Source organism: Galeopterus variegatus, unplaced genomic scaffold (genome assembly GCF_000696425.1).
Source record: "Galeopterus variegatus unplaced genomic scaffold, G_variegatus-3.0.2 Scaffold419, whole genome shotgun sequence".
NCBI classification, from domain to species: domain Eukaryota; kingdom Metazoa; phylum Chordata; class Mammalia; order Dermoptera; family Cynocephalidae; genus Galeopterus; species Galeopterus variegatus.
Genome location: NW_007726530.1, coordinates 405,751 through 417,847, shown reverse-complemented (window position 1 = coordinate 417,847; position 12,097 = coordinate 405,751). Strand labels below are relative to the sequence as shown.

The window sequence follows — 12,097 nt, the reverse complement described above, 5'->3', positions numbered from 1 at the left end:
GCGCCGGCCGCCGCCAGGGCCTCGCCGCCGGACTCGCCGCGGGCCTACTCGGCCGAGAGGACTGCGGAGGCCAGGCCGCCGGGCGCCAAGCCGCTAACGAACCACAGCCCGCCGGCGCCCAGGCATGGGCCGGTCCCCGCAGAAGCCCCGGAGCTCAAAGCCCAGGAGCCCCTCAGGAAGCAGAGCCGCCTGGACCCCAGCTCGGCCGTCCTCATGCGGAAGGCCAAGCGCGAGAAGGTAGAGACCATGCTGCGGAACGACTCTCTGAGCTCCGACCAGTCCGAGTCAGTGCGGCCGTCTCCGCCCAAGCCGCACCGGTCCAAGAGGGGCGGCAAGAAGCGGCAGATGTCGGTGAGCAGCTCGGAGGAGGAGGGCGTGTCGACGCCCGAGTACACCAGCTGCGAGGACGTGGAGCTCGAGAGCGAAAGCGTCAGCGAGAAAGGTAAGGGGGCGGTGCCGGCCGCGCGCTGGGACCTTTGCCGGCATTAGCGCGCGTGGCCGCCCGGTGTGCAGGGGTGTGTGTCTGGCTCGGGGGTGCGTGTGTGCTGGACACGGAGGGGCGTGTTTTCCAGGTTAAAGGTGAGGCTTGGAAGGCTCACAGACAGCGTTGCAGCCTGTGGAAGGTTTTAGGTGTGTGTGTGTGTGTGTGTGTGTGTGTGTGTGTGTGTGTGTGTGTGTGTGTATTTGTGGGATTTGAAAACATAACCACAAGCTCCTAATTTGGGTTGGAAGAGTTCTTAGAGATTTTGATTCCTGTCATTCTGGTAAATGCAGTCTTAATGTTTTAAGTTATTATTTTGGGGTGGATTTATTTGGGGAAAATAGCGTCTTTTCTAGAAAATGAAAATTGTGCCTATTAAGGGAAAATGTACATTAAAAACAAACAAAATAACACAAAAAACTTCAGTGATGTAATATTACAGTCACAAAGGTAGCATTTTTCAAATTTCGAACAACTTCGGAAGAAAATACTTCACAAATATTATGTCACACTAGGTGTTATATATTGTATTTTGGGTAGTAAGTTTGGGGTGTGAAGTTCACATTCCAAAAGTTTTTGAACATTAGGTGATAGGCTGACTTTTTCTCTGTAAATCTCCACAGTACAATAAATAATAACATAGCTACATGTAGCTACTTAAATTTAAATTAATTAAAAAAATAAACTTAAAAAGCCAGTTATTCAATTGCATTAGCCACATTTTGAGTGCTCAGGATCAATCATCACAAAAGATTCTATTAGATAGTGCTGGTCTAGAAAAATACTCCAATTTAATATTAAAATTACATGCTTATTTTGAAGATTCTCTTCATTTTGCTGCTATTCATTCGGATTTAATCTGGCCACAGTTCTAAATTTGATGCTGGTGATCATCATCCTTGTGGTAGTGTTGGGGTCCTTGGGTGTTTCTTAATGAAATTTGTATTTTGGGGGGCTATTTTTACAGTTTTTTTTTGGCTTGCTTTATAATTACTAAATTATATACTAAATATTACAAATTTTATTTAAAAATCCCTTTGCCTCCTTATCTTCTATCTCCAAACTGCATTCACATGTGCCCCCCCCCCATACATGTATGCCCAGAGAATGCCTTACTATAGATATAGGAACAATTAAGAAAGATCATTCTGTTTTTGTTATTACTGCAACCCAACTTGAAATAGGTGTCTTTGGAATGTATATGTGTATGGAATAGTTTGATTCTTTCAGCTCACCTTCTGATGACTTCTTTGGTGGGCTTTTAAAAGGTCAGATGATGAGTAGACTCTCTTCACTGCCTTTCATGCCTCAATATTGTTTTCTGGACATATTTGTTTTCCCCTGAAGTAATAAAGTAAGTGTTAAGTAAAAATGTAAAAAGATGTGCTTAATTGGTGTGCATATAACTTTTGATGGGAATGGTTATTTATATTTTCCCATTCCTTATAGAAAAGGCTCTACATAAGGTCTTACTGAATATGTCTTATAAATCACAATAGGCATGGAATCAGACAAAATGGAATTCCAAAATTATTTATAGTAGTACCAGATAATGAAAGAAAACCTTATTAGTAGCATGGGTTATTAGAGGATGGAGCTGATGTGATGTGAGGAGTTTATTGTCTTTGCACTCTGTCTCCCCTCCTTGGGAATTTATCATTCTGGAGACTTTGGTGACCACTTGGGATGTATACATCTCTGAAGTTTGTGTTAAATATCTTTATCTGGGAACACAGAGACATCATATATGTATTTATCTGATACAGACAATCCTGTCTTCTCTTAAAATTAACCTTATTCTCAAACCAATTTCTTGAATATACTCTGGTCAAACTAGTTGTCCTCTTATATTTTAACCAATTCCAACTCAATGTTTACAAAATGTAACATTAATATAAAGAACATTGCTTTTATTAATGTGGCATAGACAATTTTCTGTTTCAAACTTAATTAGAAATGCCATCATCTGTAATAGCTATTAAAAACTTTATTACCAAACCCCACCATTGCCTACTAAGAGTGATCTTGGGAACCAGCCATGATAATCTGCAGTATCCTGTGACACTGCAAAAGTTACTTAACCTCCATAAGTCTCCATTTTCTTATTGGCACAATGGAGATAAGGGTATCTACCTCATAAAATTGTTGAGCGTTTTATAATAGGGTGCTAAATAGTATTCTTCCTGTCTTATTTTGCAAGTGGTGTCTATAGCATAGATTTCTAATATTGTAATGAGTAGGGAGATAATCACCTGCATCAATTTATATCATATAGGCCCTAACGAGGTGAGACCGGAAAGGATGATATGCAAAGAGATTTCTTAAAAGAGAATGAATGCCATATTGTGAGTTTCAGGGTCAAGGGAAGATTATTACCATGGAATAAAATTTAAAGGGGCAGTGGGAGACAAAAATTAAAGTTGCGTTTTTATTATATCACAGGCATTTGCTTGTTCAATTTATTGGTTACACACTCATATAAATTAAACATTTAGTTACCTGGCATAAGGTACCTACTTAATATATGTGTACAATTCTTGTCATTGATATTATTATTTTTATTTTGCTCTTATGCTGAGTTGGTTCTTATATTTATTAGCGAATATGTATTTAGCTCTTTCTGTGGATGTACTGAGGTTAAAACAAGATAAATGTGCTCCCTTTCCTTATGCATCTTGCGTTCCGTTGGGAGAAGAAAACAGTAAAGAGTAATTGTACAATAAAATACAGTTTAATAAATGCCTCAAACTATTCCAACACAGAAAAATGATAACCTGGGCAAAATGGCATCTGAAAGACAACATAGCCTTTCTACTTAATATACTCCTTTACATATAGTTTAATTACATTTACACACACACACACACACACACACTCAGAGATTAACAGTGATCTCTATCTAGTGGGTTTATCTGAAAATTTAGGTCAAGGACTACATGTTCTGAAAGTGAATACTGTTTGTATTGCTATTGCCAAATGGGAAAAACTGGGTATCTCTTAGCTTATAAATATTAACTAATATAAATCTCTTTGTACAGAAAAATAGCAGAAAACAGTGAACTAAATCTTGCTTATGAGATAACAGTTGAATTTAAAGGAAATGTATAGTATAATCCATTGGGGGTAGGTCTAGTGAAGATTTGTTCCTCTAAGGGATTGAGTGAAGAGGCCCAGGAGTAAAGAAAGACACTAAGATGATGCCAATGTGGAAGAGAGAAGCAAATGATGCCAGTTCTGGAAAGAAACAGAAACATTGCTGACTTGATCCAAAGGAGTAAGCCATTTATATTTATAAGGAGATTAATGTCTAGGTCCTAAGCCAGAAGAGGTTGGAAGAACAACAGCCTGGCAGTGGATAGCAGGTTTCCTTCCTTCTGTTCTCTTCTTAACTTTGAGTAAACTGAGGAAATACCACCCACATCACTTATGCCATTGAACTTTTAAAGCACTTTGTGAATGGTTTCAGAGGTCAACCTGTGTAACAAGGGCTAACTGGTTGGTTTGTAAGTGTTACTGCTGGCATTGTTTAGCAGTCCTTTTAGGACATGTAGTATCTGGATTAGTCTAAGAAAGTATAAATAAGGGAATTAACCAATGTGTAGTTGAAAAGTAAGACTGAGGACCCTGAATGATAGGTGAGAATTTTCCCCCTAAAGTGAAAGACAGTATCAGGGGACCAGGGGTAGGTTGTGGGCAATATGAACAATTGACAGTTAAGTTTGGGTACCTGACAACTTAATCATTGGGGAATCAGGAAGAAGATTTGGGAACCCTTGCAAAAATTGGGTAATAAGTTCGTTAAATGTAACTTATTCGTGCAATGCTTTATATAATTCTTTAGTTCCTAAACTAAAAGTATTGGAAACATCCTCTGGGATCCAGCAGTACAATGACTACTGCTCACACAGTACTTACAATTCTAACCAGTTGACTTACTTTTCTTTCTTGAGAGCAGAAAATTCATTTTATATCCTTTTGATAAGCCTAGTGTTTTTTCTTATAACCTTAAGAGAGTTTGCAGTTCAAAAATTTGGCCAGCGTTCATTTATTTATGTATTAATTTGTTTGATAAGTTCCTGAAGTAACCTTCTACATTGCAGGTACACTCTGCTAGGTTCTCAAGGTACAGTGATCAAAGAAATATACACATTTACATAGATAGACATATAGATACATAGATGATAGTTACATAGATGGATAGAAAAAGAGGCAGACATGGTTTTTGCCTTCTTGACATTTTCAGTTGGCTAACCAGAGAACTCTAACTTAAGACTTTACACAGAGACAGAATGCCCCAAGATAAAATCAGGCTCTGTGCTAAGAATTTGGCTACAGACATGTAAAAAACTGTAACCTTAAAACAGTTCTAACTTGAAAGGCTTTCTTTTCAAATGACAGTCAAATCTAAGCATGTTTTTCTTGCTCTGTGAGACCCCAATACAATACTCATAAAAGTAAGGAGAAAAGGAGGTAAACTATGAGCAGATGGGTTATTTATAGAAGATGGTAAGAGGAGAGTAGCCTGCTTTTGGACATAAGAGCTTGCCAAGTAGGCAAGAGGGTGTGATGGTAGAGGGCAAGGCTATCTGCCATCATGCATCTTGCTCAGAGACATCAGATTCAGTGGAGCTGGAAGTGAGAAAGGGAGCTTCCAGTTGACAGATTCATTTAGTATTTGTTGACAGAACGACTGTAACACACTTTCTTCTTCACTCTTCTTACCATCCCCTCCTCCTTTTTATACTTTTACACACAATGAAGGCCCAACATTTAATTTCCAGGTAAAAATCAAGAAGAAATTCAATGAACTACTTGAGTGAAAATGAGAGATACTGGAGTAGGTGCTTCTCCATTATGAGACTCCTACTCTTACCATCCTGAGGTTGAGCTACACACCTTATTCATCGTAAAGTGAAGTCTATCAGCTCACACACTCCGTTAATTCACAAATGTCAGAGACAAACTTAGTGTCCACTAGAGCAGCCTAGTTAAAAATATCTACATGGGAATTCTCACCAGCTACACACAATTTACCCAGAGCTCAGTCTTAAATGTGAGTGAACAACAAAGTCCACTAGATATGAAGGACACCAGCAGAACGAACTATAGAAGACCAAGATAAAACAAGACACATTGACCTTGGAAATAACAGATAATTCAAGAGTGAAATAATGCTTAAAAAATATTGAAATGCTACACAGCTCGCCCAAATTCAGTACATCCTGAAATGCCTGATCCCTCTCCCCACAGCAACTTCTTCCCCCAAAACACACAGATATTCTGTCTAAAATATTTTTTGACATATTAGAGTTAATAACCTAGCTCACAAAAAAAGGAAAGCTCTGGGTACCAAGACCCATAGTATTGAAACTCTTGGACAGAGGTAATTGGACAAAATACAAAACTATTGGGCTGTACTCAAGATCATAGACTTTCCTGCAGGTATCCAGACAACTCTCCTAGGCAGAAAGTAAAATAATCTGATCTGCAACCTTAAAGTAAAAGCTGATGTAAAGCCTATGAACTCCTTTGGGTCCAGAAAGAGGCAAACGTGAAACTGACCCATAAGGAAGCCCACACAACCCTGGGGATGCTCAGAGAATGAGTATAGAGATCATAATTGTGAAACAGAAGAGGAAACTTAATGTCATTAAAGATGCCAAGGAAAAAGGGGAAAATCCATAAGCTTTTGGAGGTTAAAAAATAAACCATGTCACATACAAAAAATAAGAGTTGAGCTGCCTTTACACTTCTCATTTATCAATGCCTTCAAAATTCTGAGAAAAATCATTTTGAAACTACAATTCCATACACAACAAAACCATCAGTCAACTTCAAGTTCTCAGAAAACCTACTTTTCAATCTCCTTCTGAGAAAGTTATTTAAGGATATATGCATTCAAGAAAACTGGGAATAATAATCAAGAAGGGACAAATAAGAAATAAGAAATAGTGGAGCTAACCCAGGAATTGAATGCAAAGAAATCCCTGAATGACATTGTGTGCAGAAAGCAGTCTGTCCAAATTAAAACTGGAGATCATTTCTAGGAGGCACCAAAAATAATATTTTTATCGGGAAGAATGTCATGGATTCCAAGAAATATCCTATGACTAATGAGTTACCGGACATTGTTGACTTAGTAAAGTTGTGTCTTCTTTCAGTAATAAAAAGGAACAATTAAAAATTGAGAAAAAATTAAACTGTTGAAGAAAATCATGGCCCAAATATGAAACAAACAAAAACATAAAATGGTTTTCAACAACTGATACAGCCCATTGAAAAATTCACTCGGGTGCATTTTCCCTGAGTGAACAGGAACTCTGATAGAGCATCTGTAGAAGAGGAAATTTAACCCTTGCGCATTATTGGTTTTTACTTGGTTCTGTAACATTTTCATGTGATAATGTTGTAGAGGCTGCTTACTGGTTTTCAATTTTAGAATAACCCCTGTTACATTAAATATTCATATATGTTTACAAATTGAATATAAATATTGTGTCCATGTCAAAATAAAGTTAAAACTGATAGTTTATGGGAGCTGAAGGGCTTTAGAGAGGGGAGAAGTGGAGTGATAGGTAAGCACATCAAGACTCTCATCTAAAACGTCCGAGTTGAAAGATCCTGTTCAAATTTTAGAATGAGAAATAGACAACTAAGTGTATTTAAATATAGAATTGTATAAATAGAAATAATGGGTATGCTGACAGTATGAATCTGGCCCTCACATCATGGGCATGAGGGGTGACAATCAGCTTTGTATCTCATGAATATTCATAACCAATAATTTTTAAAAAGCGATTGGCTTTTGAAAGCAGAACAATGTAAAGGGAGCTAATTTCTCCTCTTTAACCAGTTTTTAACTGTAGATAACATCTTAAAATTAGAATCCAATAGATAAATAAAGCAGTCAACATATAGAGGCAAATTATTTAAAAATTAGAGTATTTACCATTAGAACTAAGAAAATAAACATTTAAAAACAAGGTTAGGAAGTGGACTTGATTGTGTGGCAGAAGGGACGTGAGGGGAAATTTATTTTAATCTTTACCATATGCACGCATTATTTTGATATCCATTAAAATAGGAAAACACAAAAAAATTCTATTTGATGTCCTTTTATTAATTGCAAGTAACCAATTTTGGTATCTTCTGGGACCTCCCATAACTGGCATTTTATCAGAACCTCAAGACAGCAATGGGTCCACATGCAACTGTAACAGCATTGGCTTCTCTTTTTACATTAATCTCTCTTTTATTAGTCTTTATGCCTTAATCTTCTATTGAATCACTGCTATATGACAGGCACTTACTGATTAGAATAAGTTCCTGTGCTTAGTAAGTAGCTCTTTTAAAAGAGCCCACCTCATTTCTTTTGTGCTTTTCCCTTTTATGTGCTTCTCCTTTAGCTTCTTTCCACACAGGCTTATGAACACACTTCTGGAAACCTCTTCCTTCACTTCTTAACCTTCAACCAAATACTTTCTCTAGTCTCTTCTTTAATTTGCCCTGTTAATTTAAGCAGAGGGAAGAGATTGCTTTAAGACAGCATTAGACAGCTGGGCAGGTTGACATTTCTTAGTAATACCCAACAGTTTTACCTGGCCTTATTTTCCTTGGTATTACAAAGGACAGGAATGAGAATAGGCGTAAAAGAGAAGAGAGACTACTATCTGACATTGTTGAGGGAAAGATAAATTTAATTCTCCCTCTCAACTACTAAAAGAGAGACACGTGCTTTGGGGTGTTAGATGCTTCAGTGTAAATGCCTTAGAGAGAGAAAGTAAAATCTGAGAACTAATTTCTTCTTTCAGTAGCTATGGAATGGACATTAGCCATTTTAATCATATGTACAATTTAAATCTGGGGAAGAGATTGAGAGAACCCAAGTAAAGCTGTGTGTATGTGTGAGTGTATGGTCAAAGGTAAGAAGATGATTTCTAAATTTCTAAGAATATGTGTTAAGAAAAAGTTGGAAATCATTACGGTGAGAGGCTGAATTTCTAGTTTCAATTTCTGCATAATACATAAATGACTGAAAAATCTCCTTGATTCTAAAATAAGAGTTATGACTAAGCAGAAGTTCTATAAAAGGAAGGAAATTAAGTCTGTAAATCTAACATGATTATACCCAATAATATTTCTTCCAGATTAGTTCATAGCTTAAAATATTAGTCATTTAGTTGCAACTAAAAGAAATTTCTATTCTTAAAATAGGAAAATCTAAATTAACATCTTGGCTACATTTTCAAAAATAATTACATGAATTTTACATGTAATATATGCTTATAGTTTTAGTATAGAGTGTATTAAAAGATGAGTAACTAAAGGTCATTTTAAGGGGAAATATATATGCTTCAAAGTTAATTTAGAAAATGATTTGATATTGAAGATTTCTATATCACCTATTTTATCTCAGTGAGTTGTTCTTCAGTATCCTTTTAAAATGCAGAATCATACTGCAGAGTTTTTGACCTATTTTATCCAATAAATGAAAAGGTTGTCCTTACTTTTGGTTCAGTTTAATAGAATAACAGAATCTCAGACCTGGGAAAGACTTCAGAAGCAAACAAAAATCTCTCCTTTCATATAGTAGTGAACAGAGAAAGAAACATGATGGATGTTAAGATCTATCTGATTTCCTGCCCTTGAAGTCCTTTTCTCTTTGCAGCTGGGAGAGCTTGGAATTCACTTTGTCCCCAGCTCCAGCCAAACCCTCTGAGGACTAGCATTTTGTCAATCCTGCTACTTGTTCTGTCTGTGGTCTGGGCCCAACCGAGCAACCTAGCTTCTAATGTATTCCTGAGACCAGGACCCAGATTTGTGCCTAGTTCTGGTTATGAGATCTACATCCCTGGATCCTTGTGACTGAGTCCTGTTCTGTTGCCAAAGTTCTTCCAGAACTAAAGCTTTGATTGCCCTCACTAATTCCTGTCCAGGAGCTAGAAGCTGGATCCCTGGACACTGACTTCACTGATGCCAGCTACCATGTTGGAAATCAGATATTGCCTTCCATATCATTCTTCTTCATTGTGGGGTGTCACTGATTCTTACTGCCCTTCTGTATTTAATACTTATGCTTGTAGCCATCTTCTTTCCATGTTTTGTTCTATGTTGAGCTGAACTTCTTTGGTTGGGTTTTCTTTAAAAGCACCTGTTCAATCCCAAAGGACATATCTAATTTATTTCCATTAAACTCTTCTCAGGCTGCAAGTACCAGATGATATAATAATTGTATTAATTTCCTAGGGCTTCTGTAACTGGGTACTGCAAACTGGGTGGTCTAAACCATAGAAATTTATTTTCTCATAGTTCTGGAGACTAGAAGTCTAAGATGAAGGTGTTGGCAGGGTTGGTTCCTTCTGAGGGACGTGAGGGAAGGGTCTGTTCCACGCCTCTCTCCCTGGCTAATAAAGGATCTGTTCCAGGCCTCTCTCCCTGTGTCTTCAGATGATCTCTCAATGAATATCTGTGTCCAAATTTCCTCTTCTTATGAAGACACCAGTATTAGGGGCCTCCCTAATGTCCTCATTTTAATATAATTGCCTCTTTAAAGGTCTTATCTCCAAAGACAGTTACCTTGTGAGGTACTGTGGATTAGGACAACAAGTGAGTTCAGAGGGGGAAACAATTCAACCCATCACAGTAGTAGTCCTAGGAGGAAGGTGACACCAAGGCCTGTACATCGTTTGTATACAACATGATAAATACGACGGTACTTCAAAACGTTCATGGAAAGATTCATACTATCTTTCAATTCTCTTATTCCATGAATATTTTGAAGTACCTTTGTACTTATGTTTGACGCTTCTCTTCATTGTTATTCATCTGTGAAGAACACAGGATCATCAAAAATCTTATCGAGTAGTTATTTTATGAAGAGAATTTGATATCCAAGACCATGAGGACACAAATTGTTTTAGGAATAGCCAGAGACTAAACACCTTGATGTTCCATCAATTTCCATCTTTTTAGAAACTGGAAATAATGATTGTACTTACCCCATGGAGTAGCTGTAAAGATTAAATGAGATAATGTATATATGGCTCTGTGTGTCTTATACCTGATACACAGCAAGTGCTTAGCAAGAATTATTTCTATGAGAATAGAAATTAATAGTACATATAGAGAATACATATTACAGGAACTAGGAAGGAAGCTGGAGTGCCAAGGTTTCATGTTGGAACTTGGGTAGAATTTGGATAGGAAGAACCGGAGTATCATTTTAGTTAGGGAAATTGGCGTGACCAGTGAGAGATGGGGGATCCACACTGTATTCAGGGATCAGTAAGCTTGCAAACCTGTCGGAGGAAAAGAGTTTGGGGATTACAGGTCAAGGGAACAAGTTTTAATTCTAGTTCTGTCAATAATTGGGTTACCTTGGGCAACAGAATGAGAAGGTTGGATTAGATGAGTGATCCTCATCTTTGGATGCACTTTAAAATCCCCTTTTAAAAATTAAGTGTCAGGTCAGCACCAAAAGCAATTATGATTTAGTCAATGTGGAACAGTGCTCCAATTTATTTTAATGTATAACTAAAGTGAGAACTATAAGATGAGTTCAGTCTACATTATAATCACATAAGGAGCTTTTTGAAAAAGATAGCAATGTTTAGGCCCAAGCCCAGAGATTCCGATTATTGTTCTGGGTTGGGGTCAACCTATTGTTACTGTTTTTTTTGTTGTTGTTGTTTGTTTGTTTGTTTTAGGATTTCTGCTGGTAATTCCAGTCTTCAAGGATGTTTCCAAATCTCAAACCTGACCCTTCATAAATTATGAAGTGCTGTTTCTTCCATGAAAATTTTAATTTTGTATCATAATGTGAGCTTTCCATAAAAAAGTTGCATATTTATTTGAGAATGCGTTTGATTGGAAAAAGTAACCAAAATGACTCAGTTTACCTTTGGGGGATAAAATAAAGTGTTGTATGTATCCAGGTGTATTTTATAACTTCAATCCAGGTATTTTGAATTTATTTTCTGACTGACTAGGAGATGTGAATTCTGCCCAGGATAGCCTTGTAGTGCTTGGGAGCCCCCAAATGAGGTAAGAATTGAGGAACAGAAGAGTGACTTTACATGTATTTGGAACAGAAACTGAAAGTTATAACTACTTTGAGAAAATAAATGAGAAAGTACTTTTCAGAGTCTAGAGGATTTTATATATATATATACACACACATACATACACAAATGAAGTCATTGCTACTGTCCTAGTACTTTATCATTCCGTTTGACTTGGTGGTAAAATTCCTACAGATTGGGTCATTATTTCATACAGAAGGAAGTCCAAAAACCTCAGTCTTCACAGTGTAGCTTCAACTTTTCATCACAAACTCACCTTATCTGTTCTTCCTGACTGATTACTATTTTTACCACTCCTTTACTTACCATACACTTTTCTGTCTCCACTATTTGACAGTGTTCTGCCTTTTTTAAGTGCCTTCCATCTCTAGCCATGATTTAAAACTAAGGCCAAATTTCTCTTCCTCCTCAATTGTTCTCTTAGACTATCTAATTTTATTTTTGATGTTTCCATGTTTTTGTCTTTGCCTAAGGGAAATTGATTGTAAGCTTAAGTAGAGAAGTTGTGTTTCTACATTTATATCCTGTTTTATAC

At 37.1% G+C, this 12,097-nt stretch overlaps 1 protein-coding gene across 7 annotated transcripts in view; it reads left to right on the top strand.

The window, feature by feature from the left end:
* The window catches only part of RIMS1 (regulating synaptic membrane exocytosis 1), a 481,216-nt gene that overhangs the window by 278,829 nt on the left and 190,290 nt on the right, over positions 1 to 12,097 (top strand). For 5 of the 7 annotated variants that reach the window (XM_008568516.1, XM_008568513.1, XM_008568515.1 and 2 more), the window contains exon 1: positions 264 to 442. In XM_008568516.1, the coding sequence (XP_008566738.1) occupies positions 346 to 442 (97 nt within the window). In that variant the 5' untranslated portion in view covers positions 264 to 345. Of the gene's footprint in view, positions 443 to 12,097 lie in introns of all 7 variants that reach the window. The other 2 variants (XM_008568517.1, XM_008568512.1) reach the window with 2 other exon arrangements.